Source organism: Nannospalax galili, unplaced genomic scaffold (assembly GCF_000622305.1).
Source record: "Nannospalax galili isolate Female #2095 unplaced genomic scaffold, S.galili_v1.0 scaffold165, whole genome shotgun sequence".
In the NCBI taxonomy this organism is placed as follows: domain Eukaryota; kingdom Metazoa; phylum Chordata; class Mammalia; order Rodentia; family Spalacidae; genus Nannospalax; species Nannospalax galili.
Window position 1 is genome coordinate 370,035 of NW_008352715.1, and position 17,868 is coordinate 387,902.

At 37.2% G+C, this 17,868-nt stretch overlaps 1 protein-coding gene across 2 annotated transcripts in view; it reads left to right on the plus strand.

Annotated features, from left to right (window-relative positions):
* Xirp2 (xin actin binding repeat containing 2) overlaps window positions 1–17,868 on the plus strand; it is a 152,848-nt gene that overhangs the window by 87,023 nt on the left and 47,957 nt on the right. For both annotated transcript variants that reach the window (XM_008849918.3, XM_008849919.1), the window contains exon 2: window positions 10,175–10,320. In XM_008849918.3, coding sequence (XP_008848140.1) covers window positions 10,175–10,320 — 146 coding nt within the window. The remainder of the gene's footprint in view (window positions 1–10,174; window positions 10,321–17,868) is intronic.

Consider the following 17,868-nt stretch of genomic DNA (forward strand, 5'->3'; position numbering starts at 1 on the left):
TGTGTGTGTGTATGTGTGTGTGTATGTAGTGATTTCTGACTTGGACAGCTATATCTATGTGTACAGTGAATGTTTATGCAAATGTCCTATGCCCATTGTCCCAGACCACCAGAAGCATCAGCACAAATTCCTTAAATTTGTAGGGGTCCTGAGTCCAAAAAGGGTTTCACTGTGCTGAAATTAAGGGGCTGTCTAGGTCAGCTTTTTCTAGGAACACCAGGGGAGAATTATCTCCTTGTTTGTTCTAGCTTCCAGAAGACAAGAGCTGACTTATCATTTCCACCTTCTAAGCCAGAAATTAACAATCAATCTCCCTCTATCTGTGTCTCTTTCTCTCCCCCCCCCCGCCTCCGTTCTGCACTTTAACTCTGCTATACTTCATTTCTCCCTCTATCACATATGAGGACTTTGGGGGTTACAATGAACACGTCTGGAGAATTCAGCAGACTCTTCCATACTGAGGTCCTTAACGCCATAGCATCTGCAAAATTTCTTTCTTTTTTTCATGTAGGTTAAGTTATGGGTTCAGAGTATAAACATCTTTTGGGCAACTACTTTTCTGTCTACTACAGGCTGAATCTTATCTTCTTTCTCTCCTGGGCAACTAGACTTACAGGATGTTGTCTGGTATCTGGCAAACAGGAAGAGAAAAGGTGAGCAAAAACTTAATGAAAGAAAGCTGGAGTTAATTCTGTACATCACAGTTAGAGATGGATCTTTGTATATGAATAAAGTTCAGTGCAATTGAATGCATGGATGGATTTGGAGGAAGGTAACAGGAGTACAAATAACATGATGTTTTTGAAGGAAATATGATAACAGGATGGTGAATGTAAGAGACAGTCTGTTTCCAAGCTAGAAGAAAGCCACAAGATAGCTTTTGTACTGTTGTGGCATATATTTTCACTCATTTTATTAATTTGTCTGCCCTTGCATGGGTTTTAGAGCTGTGAATTAGTGCAAGTCTGTGCTGTATACTTGTTCCTTCATTTTATTCTCTATTTATTGGTTTTATAATATTCAAATCAGGATAAGAATATATAGAACTCAAATTGATTACAAATTTTGCTTGACAGCAGCCTTTTTGAATGCTTACAGGGATGAATTTTCTTGTTAGCTGAGGGACATGTAAATATTAAGAATTATAGAAAAATTTATGTAGGCTAATGGCACTGAACCCATGATTTATCTCCTGGCATATTTTCACAGGACTCTAAACTGGTTATAGGTCATATAGTCAGGTTTGATGGAATTTAGCTCATCACTTTCCAAATTCAATTCCAAATCAATTTTCCAAGTACTAAACAGTTGACTTCTTTATGACACGTTCAAAATAAAATAGCAAGGCTATTGCTAGATCACTGAAAGAGGGTTTGCTTTCTTGAAAATAGCATCTAAAACTGCCTTGGCCTTGAGACTTCCTTGGGACCCATCATCACATTCTGCCTGCTTCTTATGACTAAATCAAGATTTGGGGTATGAATTTCACAGATCAGAGAAAAATAGTTAAAGTCATATATTTCTTCTAAACTGTTTAACTTGACATTGAATCTTGGAGTTTCTTTTGAGTCATAATAACAATGCATTAGCCATGTGGGAGATTTTAAAATATTTTTTCATATCTGCAGTATGAATCACTTCATAACAGAAAGGCATCACTTTGTCTAAATTTTCCTTCAAGTGCAATCTGGAGAAGGTGATTGGTTGGCTGGTTTCTAGACACTTGTGCTTAATGACAGGTGACAGAAAATTGTGGTAAGCCACAAAACTAGACACAGAGCACTCAGCTGCTCTTCCAGCTCTGCTGCTCACCGACCATGTGATCAGAAGGTTTTATAACCATTCTGTCTCTGTTTCCTTATCTGAATAAAGAAGATAAAAATGTAAAAATAGTCATGGCATGATGGAGAGCATCACATGAATTAATGTGTGACACACGGAAAGTACTTTACACAGATCTGTTGCTTCATACTTGACAATCATTCTTTCAAGTTCATCATCCATATTTTCATAATTTTAGAATTTTCCTAGCTTGTTGGTGTTGATTATTGAAATTTAGCACTTAAGCCCATTTGTTGTAATTGTCCATGTCTAGTTTTCTTTTATTCAACAAACTTTATTTAAAGTATATTGAAAGTATGTGGCCTTGAACTGTTAATGATTGCAACGCCAAAATTCATTTTTCCTTTATGCTATAAACTTTGCATGAAAAGGTGTTTTGATGTCTCTTCAGACATCTATTGAAATCATTTATGAACCACTCTCTTCTTCTAAGGAGTTGCATCACTTTAAATTGTATTACACTCTTCAACATGTGCTCTGTTTTCAGTAAGCTGTGAGGTGATGGTCTTAATGGTTTCCTCAACATCACCACCCACTTTTCCCCACAGAATTTCTTGGTGTTGATGTTGTGTGATTCTTTCGGTATCTTTTGTACTGACACATATGCCACATGGCCGGCTCCATGATTCACTGAGGTGTTCCACTTTACAGATGCTGTCACTCATAATGGCCCCTAGACATATCAGTTGGGTTATGTGCTGCCTACAGGATCCCAACTCGCCTTGTACAAGCCCACTTCCATATTGGGCTGTAAGCACCTGTCTTTCTCCAAGAACACTAAAAGTTCTGGAGGATAGTGGAGATGCCATATCTTCTTTGTAGAAATGTTAAAATGAACCTTCTTAATTATATAACTGAATTTTTTCCAAATTTCCTCTGGAAAAAAATAGGAGACACATTAAAGTCAATTTTCCATAAGCTTTGCTTTTTCTGATTGCTCTTGGTCTTTTTGTGTTTCTGTACAATGGTCATGAGGTTGCCATGTATTAACTAGGTAGTGTTTTATCAATAGCATGGATGTCTATCTCATTTAGTACAATTTGTTTTCATTGCTATTTTCCTGTAAAGAATGTAGTCAAGACAGTTTTTCTTTATTTGTATTTGAGTAATATTTCAGTTTTACCCATCATTTTCTTCCTAAATTGTTTCAGATGAAGTTTCTTTGTTCCTATGTTTTCTGAGAATATTTATCTTTAATTTCAATGTGAGCTTAATCTATGAATACTTTGATAATATGCATTTGTTTTATACCAACCTTCATATGGAAATACTATATTTTAAGAACCTTTTGAACTTTCTGGCTGGTTGCTGTTGTTATTGTTGTTGTTGCATGGTTAGTATTAACTTTTTGTTTCTTTCCCTCCTGGTTATCAATTTAAATTCATACAAACTCATTGTTTCACACAGCTAAAATTTCAGAAACTAATTCCTGAAGGTATTAGATGTTGTAAAAAGATATCTAAGAGTACCTGGATTTTGTTTCTTCATCACATAAACTCTTCAATTGCCTAAAAATGTCATAAATTTCTTATCTTAAATTATGGAGGATTTACTAAAACATTGATAAGATATTTGAGCTTATTTCTGGGCATGGCAAACATTTCCATCTGTGTCCAAATTTTATTTTCAGCAACATATTTCCTTTACTATATCTCACAATAAAGTGATGGTAGTTTAGATTTTTCTCTGTTCTCCATTTCTGCCATCTGCTTTGATACTGTTGTTAATATGTTAATCACTTTCAATATATCGCCTTTCATATCTGCCTTCGTATTCCTAGTATTTTTCTCAACTCTGATTTCACCTTGATCTTGTCTGTAAATTAGACATGTGTGATATCAGGTTTCCAATCTAAACAGTAGCAAGGATTTCTTTGCGGGGAGGTATTTCTAAATGGCATTTTGTGAATTCCATGCAATATATTTTGATCAATTTAGGTCCTCTTCCAATCTGCTGCACCCACCCAATTCACCATGCCAGTTTTTCATATATATTTCCCCTCCTCTTCTGTCTGGTGTGAGTTTACATTGAACTTGTGTGTACTGTTACCATTGCTGTGAGTTCCTATGAGTAACTACCCAGTTATCTGGAAAACTCTGTTTCCTTGTGGTCATCCACCACCTCTGGCTTCTACAATCTTTCTGCCCTCTTTTCCACAATGATCCATAAGTCTTGGGATGCAGAGGTTTGAGGTGTCCTATTTGAGGATAAGCACTCTATAGCCTCTTAGTCTCTGCAGGATGGCTAGTTGTGGTTCTCTGTGTTAATTGCCATCTGCTGCATAAGGAAGCTTTTCTGGTAAGAGCTGAGAGATGCATTAATGTATGGGTGTAACAATAAGTCATTAGTAGTCATCTTAATACTGTATCTATTTGCAAGCAGTTTCTTAATGCAATAAAATGTTGAAATATTTTCGATGTCACTCTACAGACTTTTCATTTGTTTGCAGGTTATTGCTATTTTATTAGAACATTAATTGTACACAATAGGCTTCCTTGTGATATTTCAATACTTTATAATCTTTTTCATATTTCATATGGCACAAGCAAAAGGGAAAAATGAGATGATTCACATAAATTTCAAAGTTATGTAAGCCAGACTTAAATTATTCGTATTTAGGATATAGTAAGAAATTTCATTTGTCTAGCGATATGACAGAGATAAGGTTTTCTCTAGAATCTATGACATTCCAACCATGGGTATTTGGCTATGTTTACAGTACCACACATGAGTTCCCTCCCATAGAGAGGACTTTAAGTTCAATTAGATAGCTGTTGATTATCCATTAGATTAAAAGCACCACTACTGCACCAATAGAGATAGTTGGGCATGTCAGCTGTTGTGGTTATTAGGCTTTACAGCTGGCTTGGTCCGTTGAATGATTTTTCTCCCTTAGCAACATGAATAGCATTCTCTATAACTATGAGAGCTAGTCTTCAAGGATAAGGTTTCCAGGTCAATTCCAGCTCCATTGCTCCAAGTCCTGTGTCTTGTCTTCAGCAATAGGGTCTTATCTTCAAGTTCTGGGAGGTAACCAAGGACTGTGGCAATATCCTGTGTTATTTTGGCAGTCTCTTGGACTACCCTGACCAACAACTTGAAGGGTTGGTGCCTGAACATAAGGAAACAGAGGCTTTCAGGCCTCTGGGAACTTATTCATATGAACTTGCAACAATGATGACAGCATGCACAAAATTCATGCTGACTCAATCCATCAAAAATCCAGCATAGAACTGGGAAAATGGGCAGTAGTCTCCAACCTTAGCTGAGGACCTATTGGCAATCAATTATGACAGGCTTTGGGAGAGTTGATCTCCTTTAAGGGAACGGCTCTAGAACGACTGACTAGACTCCAGTGAGTGAGCTTTCACCGAGGGACATTTGGGTACAAATGTTTGACTGGATAGGCCTTAACATATATGACAGAATGCATGAAATCCAGTGGGGAGGCTATGGGAGGTGCAGATGGGGGAGGAGGTCTAAATTTGATTAAGCTATATTATAGGAAATGCACAAAAACTCAATAAAAATGTACATAAGGGGCTGTAGAAATAGCTCAGTGGTTAACAGCACTGGCGGCTCTTGCAGAAGACCCAGGTTCAGGTTCCAACACCCACATAGCAGCGAACAGCCATCCTAACTCCAGTACCAGGGGAATCTGATGCCTTCTTCTAACCTCTGCAATCATTGCACAACATGGGTGCACTTATACACATGCAGAAAATGCATTCATATACACAAAATCAAAATAGAAAATAAAATATTAATAATATATACATAAAATAACATATAAAATTGTTTAAACATATATTATAAATTAAAGTGAAGTCTTGGGGGAAAGAAAGAAATCGTGCTGAAATGAAATCTGGCTTTATAAATGAGACAGTGAAAAAGAACTTGTTCCTCTGACCCTGTCACGTTAGGCATTTTTTTCACGGACATTTGTATGACCCTTAACAGCACTTTGGAGAACCACACTGACCTTAAGTTTGTGTATCAAGCTGCCAAGGTTTATTCCTACACTGGTACCCTATGAAGATGTTAGGATCATATTTATAACATTTAACATGTTTAGATAATTGTTGGATGGGATATACTTGGTACTTCTTATCGTGAAATACAGATTTTTTATAGTTTAATTGCAAATTTGAAATTTTCTGAAGAGCTAGATGAGGATAGTCCATAGTGTCAGTAACCTTTTCGAATGTCTGCTGATATGAATCCGTGCATATTACTAAGTACCCTTTCTTTGGCAACTGAAATACCAAAAGTAGAAGAAAAATGAAGCATGAGTAGTCCAACTCAGACCTATTGCATTATCATATCCAAGCATTCTTCTGCGACCAATCATACAGATGTGAATAATTGGCCAAGAGATAGAAAATCTCTGTGTATCATTACTGTACAACTGTACTGGAAAAACTGCTTTAGATGTAAAATTTCCATAGAAAGCAATACTCAGTTATAATGAATTTCTGTAGCCTGGGAAAAATTTTGTTGATTGATTGAATTCATTTGCTTCTAAAAGCTATAGAACAGCATATGTTTTGGGATTGAGAAAAGAGACTTCTAGTTGCATAGTGTTTTGTGAGTTGAGAAAACAGTAAAGGACATAACTTGGATTTTTAAAATATTTATTATTTTTATTTTTGAGTGAGTGTATTGCCTGCATGTATGTAAGTGCCCATGGAGGTCAGAAGTGGGCATCAGATTCCCCTGGAACTGGAGTTATGGACAGTTGTTAACTACCATGTGGGTGCTGGGAATTGAACCCGTACCTTCCGCAAGAGCAGCCAGTTCTCTTAACCGTTGAGTCATTTCTCCAGCCCCCTAAATTTGGATTTTATATTTTATAGAACTTTTCGTATTATAAAAAATGTCATGTAAATCTTTTCACTAAGACTCATAGAACACTTACTAAAAAGCATTATTCTCTTAGGTATCTGATACTGATCATGATAACAGATTGCATTTTTAGTACCTTATTTTCTGTCAAATTACTTCTTTATATATTATTTCTCTTTTGTGATATTTATTATATTACAAAAATAATTACTATTTTAATGAACTGGCAATATTATTTGTAAAAGCAAATAAAGGAAAGCTTTCCATATTTAGCGTGTGATGGATTCTAATTGGAACAATGCCACTAACTCTGAGAACAACAGAAGGATTCATAGTACTTCTTAGGATTTAGGTTACTTAATTGAATCAAGACACAAAAAAATTTAACTAAATCATTTTGGGATGTTAATACTTATAGACATTTCTATCAAGAATTGTCCAAGTATTTGTTCCTTTTTTCCTTTTCTCTTTGCCTGTACTTTAATATTATAGTTTGTTCATGCTTTGTTTCATTTACAGTGATCAGTTTCATCACTCTATTTTTTCACAAGGACTACATAACAACAAATATCTTTATTTGTTCTTTTCTCCCCTTCAACTTTGAAAAATATTCTCTCAACTCATTTTCTTCTGCTCTATAAACAGAACACCCACGTGTTATGAAACAGGCACAATAAAGTTGGGCACTTCATGATCCTCTCTTCTTCCCCACATATCCTAAAGGAAAGTGCTGTCTAGTCAAGGCCGAAAACCTGCATCACATGTTGTCAATATCAAGTCAGGAGTGCCTGTGTGCCCTGCATTAGAGATTAAGCAAGGAAAAAGAACATTATCTTGTTTTCCCATGAAGAACTTGGCAGATGTTTCCTTAGAATACTAAGAAACAATATGATTTCTTGTTTACTCAACATAATTTTTCTACCTGTACCCTAATGCCTATACACAGTTATGGGAGTGGAAGTTTGGAGGATACATAGAAATGTGGTTTCTTCTTCTCAGCCTAAAAGACCATGGAGGGCTGGCAAACACATCTCTTAACACTCATGCCACTGACTGCTTGAATAATAACCTTGAAATTTTTCCCATAGGTTGAAATACAATAAGAATTAAAGGCTTTATAAGTGAACACTATCATCTGTATATTTTTACAAAAATAAACAGGCTAGATTTCTACTAAGATTAAAAAAGGAGTGATAACATTTGTGACTAGTACACAAAATAATATTTATATTTTAATATGAAAAATCTTTAGTGAGTTATGTTTGATAAAAGCTATATGGCATTCATTCACATCAAGATGAGAATTCCGCAATTGAACATAAACTGAATCCATGTGTGCAGATAGATTAACCTCATGGAAACAAAAAGATATCTCTTCTTTAGTATATGAAAGAGAATTGCTGATTTGTGGGAATCTTTTTTATCCAAATTTATGGGCAATGTAGACTCTTATATGATAAGAGGTTTGGGATATCAGGTGAATTTCAAGATAGCTAACATTTGTTGTGAACATGTCACTGTTGTACAGTCAATCACAGTGCTCACCACACAGTACAACTTATCACCCTTTTATAGCCTGTATTTTTGTAACATGCTAAATAAAGTACTTTTAGTAAAATCAAAACAGAAGAGTCTACGGAGCACCAAACATTCACGAAGGAGTCAAAATGCAAATGACTGTAAAATTTTTTGAGCCACAGAACTTGTTCTTGTTAGTAATTGTGTGCATAAACCTTAAAGAAGTAAAAAAAAAAAAAGAAGAAGCAGACAACTCAATAAACTGTTTAATGTGAAGGTTGTAGGCCAAGGGCTGAGAAGAAGTAGGAAAGACAGTGGGTTTGTATGTTGTTACTTGAGGTGATTTAGAGCTTGGTCCAGAATGGTCATCTTAAACCAAACCAAATAATAAAATACACCAAGCAGCTGTACCCTGTGTGTCCCAGGAGCTTTAGGCCTAAGAGTAAGAAGCATGGAGTGCATGCATAGTTATCAATACACATACGAGCACATGTACATGCATGCACACATACTTGATGCCCTCCTCTGGCCTTGGCACATGCATACCTGTGTATACACATCGAACATAGACCACACAGACACACACACAGAGACACAGACACAGACACACACACACACACACACACACACACACACACACACACACACACACATACACACACACACAGAGTAATCTAAGAATGAATAATAAACCACCAAGTAAAGGCTAACATAGCAAAAAGTCACTAGATTAAAGGAGGAAACCTAGTTTTGACACCAGTTCAGGCACATAAAACATTAACAGTGGTGGAGAATCACATGCCCATGGGAGTCCTTATGTTCTTTGAATAGAAAGAAAATATTAAGGCACAAGAAAATACTGAAGGTCATACTGTTTGATGCTCAGTGGATCTGTTTAAATTGAGTTAGACTAGCCAATCCTAGAATCATTCTGTTCTTGCTCCTGTTCTTCTTCAGACTTGCCATCAGTCTTTTGCTCTGGTTGCATGTGTGTAATTGGTGCTCTTCTTCAGTTCTGTCTGCTAGACAGTTTAATGCGAAAATATCAGCTCTCTGATGGGTGAAAGACAAAGCTATTTTTAATGATACTTTTACTTCTTTCTTATGGAGCACAGGCCTCTGTGAATGAAAGAATAAACAATGTATAATTCTCATAGCAATGAATATTTTAGTTTGATGTATCTCCTTGAGGGAAGAGCAGTAAGGAAGAGAAACAAAGAGAAATTTGGGCACGCTAAAGATTGAGTCCAACCATATTCAAACTTGCTATTTATAAAGGGTTGTATGATCCCGGAAGGGTTTTTTAACTACTATGAACTTCTTTTTCTCCTACGTAAATTTTAGAAAATACCTCACAAGGTTGTTAGAGAAGAAAATGAGATGCTTGTAGAGCATTAATCATAAATGCAATATATAGTACTTGAAGAATGCAAATTATTAACATCATCTACATATTAATAAATAGTCATTTCTCATAGTAACTACAGAGGTAGGAGGAAGGAGCAGTAATCTTTCACAAGCACATGCTCCTGGATAAGCATTTCTAGCTGTGTCTGAGGGCTTGAAGAAAGGAAACAGTTGACCAAGACACATTGAAACTATCGTGACATTGCGGCTAGAGAGATGACTCGGTGGTTAAGAGCACTGAGTGCTCATGCAGAGGACACAGGTTCAATTTCCAACACCTACATGGCAATTCCGGTTTCAGGGAATCCATCACTACCTTCTGACCACTGCGGGCATTGCACAATACGGGGTTACGGGTATACTTACACACATGCAGGCAAGGTACTCATACACATAAAGATACAAATAAAATCGATAAAATATATTAAAAAGAAGAAATATTGTGACATGTTGCAGTATGTTTTAGGATACCAAATACTTTTAAAGTACCCACTGTTTATACAGTGGTTCAATTTTCTTTTCAAGCTTGACACCTATCTGAGAATGTTACATTTGTTTTCAGGAACTTTCAGCCCTACTAAGCCCACCGAAAATAGTCCTGCTGGAAGTGAAGACGAGTCTGATCTGGAGGTTGTCTCCCTGAAGGAGCGGATGGCAAGGTACCAGGCAGCTGTTTCCAGAAGTGACTGCCGCAGTTTCTCAACTAACGTAAGCTCCTCTTAATAATTTTGAGATGATGTGCTTGCTGTTCGGATTTCTTCCTTACTTTTGTAAGACAAGAATTTAGCATTAATAATTGGGATAAATCTGACAGAAGACAAAAAGGAGTGTGAATCAAACTCAGACCATATGAACTGAAGCGTCAACTGTGCTTGATGGTTGCATGAATTTGAACTAGTCTCTTAAGCCCTCCCTGAGCTTCAGTTTCCTAAACTGAAGAATGGGAATGATATCTACTACATAGGATCTCGGTGAAGAATCAAGGAGATAATTTATGTGGAAGCCAGGAGGCACTGCATAAATGTGTTATTATTGTCATCATTACCACTTAACCTATAGCTAGTCTCTTCAGAAGGTTAGGAATTAATTTCAAATTTTAATAATGTGGGTTTGCATGTTGCCCTCCTTGATCTTGTATATCGTTCATTTAAATTCTCCAGCAGTGTAATTTCTTTTGCTTTCCTCTGTATGCACTGGCTCCATTAGGAGAGGCTTAATCAACATAGAAACGAGAGAGATTAGCAATATAGGCACTTTGCTAAACCAATTATGATTATGGGAGACGGAAAGAATCAGAAAGGCCACCGATTTTTAGAGCCAACCCATAATAAAGTGATGTTCAAAAGAATTTGTTGGATTCTGTATTCCATGCTGTTCAGCTTAATGAAATATAAGAATATTCTTTTATAATTATTATCTTCAAATTAGCCACATGGTTGCTTGCATATGTGTGTTTTATGGAGAGAGAGAAAGAGAGTGAGACAGAGACAGAGAGACAGAGACAGACAGAAACATAGAGTCAGAGAGAGATTAGCTCCTAAAGGTAAGGTTTTAAAATAGCTACTCAACATTTACAAATTATTTAGAGACTTGGCTATGCCAAACTCATTAACATTACTGCAATTCTAGATGACATTTAAGTTTTTATATAGTCATTAAAATATATTCTAGACATGCATAGATTTGGATTGAATATACAGAAGTGACATAAGTAACTACATCACTTCCAAAACAAATAGTTCAGCATTGCCCACCATCAGTCTTCTTATGGGCACCCCCTGCTGGATAATTTAGAAACTTCACTACAAATTTGCTCTAAATTATATGAATAATTCTTAGGAAAACAGCCAACTCTGAAAACACCTCATTAAAGACTGGTTATTTAGTAGATAATTTTCTTACTTAGGAAGACTTAGATTCTTCCCAGTAACTGGATAATATGTCATAAAACAAATTGGCATCAGGAGATTATTTGTATTTCTGAAGTGCCATAAAGAATGTTTAAATTGGGCACACAAATACATTGAATAACCCTAATAATTCTAAACATTAATAATGATATAAAATACTCTACACAAAGTACTATAAGAATTCTTTTCTTTCATGCTGATAAATAAAAGTTTATACAAATTAGTCTCTAACAATACAAAAATTAAGACATCTTTTACTGTCATCTTGGCACACGTACCAAAGAGAAATGTTTGAAATAAGAGTTAGCTCTTATTTAAATGCTTTCTGAAGTATTTGTCAAATTTTCTGTGTGTATTTGTGTATATATTTATATATATGCAAATTTGTGGAGACACATATGCATGTATGTGGAGGGCAGAGATGTACATTATGTATCTTCCTATATTGATCTCTATCATATGTTTTAGAGACAGGTTCTGTCACTAAGCCCGGAGCTCTCAGATTCAACTAAATTTGCTGGCCAGAAAGCCCCAGGGATCCTCCTGTCTCTGCTTCCTCAGCTCTGGGCTTCAGGTGCATGCCAATGTGCCTGACTTTTTACATGTGTTCAGGGGAGCGGTGCGCAGATCCTCATGCTTACACAGCAGGCACTGCACTGACTCAGCCATCTTCTCAATTCCAGAATTTTGGTCTTACAGTCTCCTCTTCCACATATCATTAAGAACTCTCATGATCAAATGCCCTCACCAAAATCCTGAGAAAGGCATAGATAGTAATCAATATACTAAAGGGGAAGAGTTAACAAATGAAAAACTAAAGAACTAAATACTGAACCACATAAAGTTCAATTACCAGTATTCAAATCTCTGAAGCAATTTATTCTTTTGTTATTAAGTAAAAAGAGATGAAAATTTCAAGGTAAGAAGCCAAATAATGTGGGTCATGCTGTGGAACAATCCGAGACTCAAGATTTGACTATATTGGATCTACAGTTTGAAAAGGCCTTTGTTCGCCTAATAATTCTTCTTTTTATGACTGTGTTATAAGCAAAAATTAAATTTAAATTACTTTTAAGGATTGTTCTATTAGTAAGTGAAATGTCTGGTCCTTGACTTCAGTAATTTTCTAACTGTATTCAACACTTTCTTTTAGACAAAAGAGTACTTTGGGCTCCCAAACTAGCATATTTTTGTCTCAAATATTAAAATAAAGGGGGCTGGAGAGATGACTCAGTAGATAAGAGCACTGACTGCTCTTGCAGAGGACCCAGGTTGGATACCCAGAACCTACAAGGTGGATAACAACTATCCATACCTCCAGATCCAGGGGATCTGTCACCATCTTCTGACCACAGCAGGCATTGCATGACATGGGTTCACCTACTTACATGCAAGCAATGCACTCATACACATAAAAAAATGAATAAATAAATAATTTCTTGTCTTGGTGCCCCAGACACCTGGGGAACCACTACTGCTTCCTTATCCTTTGCATCCAGAACAACTCGGTACCTTTTCGGGTCCCTAGGAGCACTGCTTATGGGCCTGGCCCCACCCTCACTTCCATCTGCTTCCCTGGGCCTGCAGGACCTACCAGCCTCTTTCCTGGATACTGGAGCTGACCTTTCCTCTTCCTGATTCTTTGCATCCAGACCAACCCAGCTCCTCAGTGCAGTTGCCAGGAGCACTTGGGACAGGTTCCCGCCCCCAACTTCCTTTGCAACTCTGGGTGGCATGGCCACCAGCTACCCCTAGACCAGCATCTTTCCTGGGCTGGGCTCCCAGGCCAGTCCAACCTGAAAATTCCTGAGGCCAAAATCTTTCCTGGAGGGATCCAGACCTTAGGAGAAAGGCTGAGAGCATCTGATCCTCATTTGAATTGGTGCCTCTGTGGGAACTCCTGAAGACAAAAGCAATCTGGCCACTCTAATATAAAATCAAAAGAGAGAACTGGAAGCTTAGAGGAACCAGCTTTTCATGCCCAAAAAGTAAACCACCAAGGCACATAAAGTTCACACAAAAAAAGCAAACCTAAACTTGAAGGCTCGAGTCTCACAGAAGAATCAGAAACTACAAAAGAAATTCACATGTCAAAATCATACACACACAAAAATAATAACATGAAAAACCAAAATATCATATCCCCACCAAATATCAATAGTCCTATAGAGGAGTATAATGAGATCCCCCTAGAGATAATGAAGGACATGGAACCCAAAAGAACAATTATAAGCATGATAAAAGAATTCGGTGAATTTAAAAAACACACAAAGAAATCAAAGAACTGAAGGAAGGTAGGGATAAACTTCTGAATGAATTCAGAAGAGTTAGAAATATTGAAGAATACTCAGGCTAAATGAAGAAGGAAGTGAAACAGTCAATAAGCCAATTAGAAATGACAGGAGAAAGCCTCACTAACAGGATGAATGAAATGGAAAACAGAGTATCAAGACTGGAAGATAAAGTGGATGAAAAAGACCAGTCAAGCAAAGATTATGAAAAATTTAAGAACTCACAAGAATGGAGTAGGCAAGATGTGTATGACACCATAAAAGGACCAAACTTACGAATCTTAGGCATATAGGAAGGAAAAGAATCCCAGGATAATGGCATGGACCAGATCTTCAACAGAATCGTGGAAGAAAATTTCCCAAAATGAAAGAAAGACATGCCCATACAAATACAGTAAGCATATAGAACACCAAACAGGCAGGACCAGTAAATTAAGATCATAAGAGTTATTCTTTAAAAAAAAAGAAAGAGTACATGAAGTTATCAGAAAAGTGATGGGGGGATATGGGAGGAGTTGGAGGGGAGGGAGTGGGCAGGATTTGATCAAAACACCTTATTACTTTAAAAACATACCTGTTACTAAATTTGAAAACCTAAAAGAAATGGACAGATATCTAAAGGCATAGGAACCACCAAAACTAAACCAAGAAGAGATTAAAAGTTTAAACAGACACATAACACAAAACTAATTTGAAACAGTAATACAAAACATTCAGACTATAAAAAGCCCAAGACTAGATGAATATACAGCAGAATTCTATCAGACATTTAAGGAAGATCTACAACGAACACTACTTAATTTATTCAAAATGATAGAAATGGAGGGAGAACTTCCAAATTCCTTCTCTGAAGCCAGCATCACTCTAATACCAAAGCCAGGTAAAGAGAAATGGATGGAGAACTTCCAAATTCCTTCTATGAAGCCAGCATCACTCTAATAACAAAGCCAGGTAAAGATACAACCAAAAAAGAAAACTATTGATTCATATCCTTTATGAACATAGATGCCAAAATTCTCAACAAGATACTTGCAAACCGCATACAGGCACACATCAAAAAAATCATCCACCATGATCAAGCTGGCTTTATTCCAGAGATGCAGGGATGGTTCAATATACGTAAGTCAATAAATGTCATAAATCACATAAATGGGCTCAACGACAAGAACCACATGGTCATTTCAATAGATGCAGAGAAGGCCTTTGACAAAAAATTGAAGACCCAAATATGAGCAAGTGCAGTTTCAGACACCTGATATTTGACAAAGGGGCCAAGAATATTCATTGGAAGAAAGAGACCATGTTAAGCAAATGGTGCTCAATAAACTGGATCTGCACCTGTAGAAGAATGAAACTAAACCCCTATCTTTCACCCTGCACAAAAGTCAATTCCAAATGGCTCAAAGACCTCAATGTAAAGCCTGAAACTCTGAAGCTGTTAGAAGAAAATATTGGGGAAAAGCTACAAGATATAAGAGTAGGAAAGGATTTTCTAAACTGGATATCAACTGCTCAGGAAACAAGGGCAAGAATTAACAAATGGGACCTCATTAAACTAAGAAGCTTCTGTACATCACAGGAGGCAACCAGGGAAGCTATCAGAAAACCCACAGAATAGGAGAAAGTCTTCACCAAGGACACACCTGACAGAGGTTTAATATCCAGAATATATAACAAACTCACAAAACAGAGAATCAAGACAAGAAGTAAGCCAATTAAAAGATGGGCTAAGGAGCTGAACAGAGAGTTCTCAAAAGAAGAAGTAAAGATGGCTAAGAAGCATCTTAAAAGATGTTCAACGTCACTAATAATTGGGGAAATGCAAATTAAAACTACTTTAAGATTTCATCTTACCCCAGTCAAACTGGCTTAGATCAAGAAACAAATCATAACAAATGTTGGAGAGGATGTGGGGAAAGGGGAACACTCATCCACTGGTGGTGGGGCTGGAAACTTATTCAACCCCTATGGAAAGCAGTGTGGAGAACTCTTAAAACAGTACAAATGAACCTCCCATTTGACCCAGTTATACCACTCCTTGGCATATACCCAAAGAGCTCATCCTATTGCAGAGACACTTGTACATCCATGTTTGTTGCTGTTATTTTCACAGTAGCTAAGAGATGGAAGCAACCTAATGTCCCTCAATTGACGAGTAGGTAATGAAAATGTAGTTCATTTATATGATAGAGTTTTTCTCAGCAGTAAAGAAAGATGAAATCATGAAATTTGCAGGTAAATGGATGGAACTAGAAACTGTTATACTAAGTGAAGTAACACAGAATCAGAAAAAAAATAGACATATGTACTCCCTCATATGTGGATCCTAGAACCAAACTCTGATGAGTGAGTATGTATCCAGGCATAACTGCAGGAACCAGGATAATGGAAGGGAAACAGGGAGGTGAAGCAAAAGTAAGAACCTGAAAGAGAAGAAAAGTAGGAAACAGGACTTAATAGGGAGATATGGATAAAAATTGGGTTAGTTTAAGGGAGCGGCAAGGGAAAGGTATATAAGGAACCTAAGGGATAAAGGGAAAGAAGGAGCTCAAGAGAGGTAGGACCATAGGAGAAGGATATTATTAAGGGAGAAAGGGGGGAAATTGGGGCATCTTAACTAGGAAAACCATGATAGAGGGGTGAGAAAATGTGAGAGATAAACAATGCCTAGTAAGTTTTGAAAACCAGAGGGAACCATATTACTCCTAAAACCTACTGACAAATTGTACATAGCAGATCAAGAAATACATGTCTAGATAAGGTTTATCTGAGAACAATTAGTCTTTGCCCAAGATTTATCTACATGACACACAGTAATTAAAAGTACCAGACTGGTTGAACTAACCTTTCTTGGATGTTTAACAGAAATACTTTCAGGCCTATAATAATTTGGTCAGAGGGACACAAAGGATACTTTTTGCTCCATGCCCTTCTAGGTCAACTAGTTCCAGGTGACTATGAGCATATTTCAAAATGTCCTGTAATTGTGGTGGGTCACCTGTCCTCTTGATCAATGAGGCCATGGAGACCCCACCAGATAAATTTGAACCAGTGTCAAGGCTACAAAGAGGAGGGTCAACACAAAGTAATCATTTCCTCCATGCTTCCAAGCAAAGCCAACTATGGTCAAGCAGGACCTTTGACTTATCTTCACATAGATGGAACTGGTAAGAAAAAAAGAGCCAGGGGCTCCTCCCAAGCCCATGTGACCCCTGAGGAACAGATCCTCAAAGGACATTAAGAGTAAAAATAAATTGGTTTATCTGGGCCAACTGTGTGGCCTTAAACACCTAAAAGGAAAGTATAACCAAAGATTAAAGGGCCAATATAATTTCTTAAAAGGCCATATGCATAGCTAAAGGCTACATAACAGTCAACAATGCCAGATAGGAGATTCCTTCTTTTGAGCTGTTGGCCAGGGTGGCCAAAGGAACTCCCAGATAGTATCCCAGCATAGAACTGGGAAAATGAACAGCAGACCCCAATCTTATCTAAAGGAATATTGACAACTGATTGCTGCTAGATGAGGAACAGTTGACCCTTCTAAAACAGACCTCTAGATAAGCTGACTAGATCCACCAGAAGGGCAAGTAGTGGGGAGTGTCTGGGGGTGCTGCCAACACAGCAGACAGTAGCAGGAATATCAGAGTATAAGGGCTCTAGTGGGGGGAGGGAGGCTATGGGAGGGTGCCATCTGGGAAGTGGGTGTATAGCTGAGTAAGACGGTTTGGGATGTTCTGTGTGATACACATACACACACACACACACACACACACACACACACACGCACATCAACAAATTTAAAAAATGTATTATATTTGAGGAGGAAGCATGGAAATTTACGTCATACTAATTAGTAGAGGTGATAAAGTTTACCATTGGAATCTACCCAATGACTTTATAGACATACACAGGCACCAAGGATCCAAGTGCAACTGATATTACTAGTAATAATCAGGTACATACAGATTAGAGATGCAGGCACCAACATCTCAGTGTTACTAGCAAAAACAATGAGTCTTTCTGTAAGAAAGTTTATTTTAAAATGAAATGGA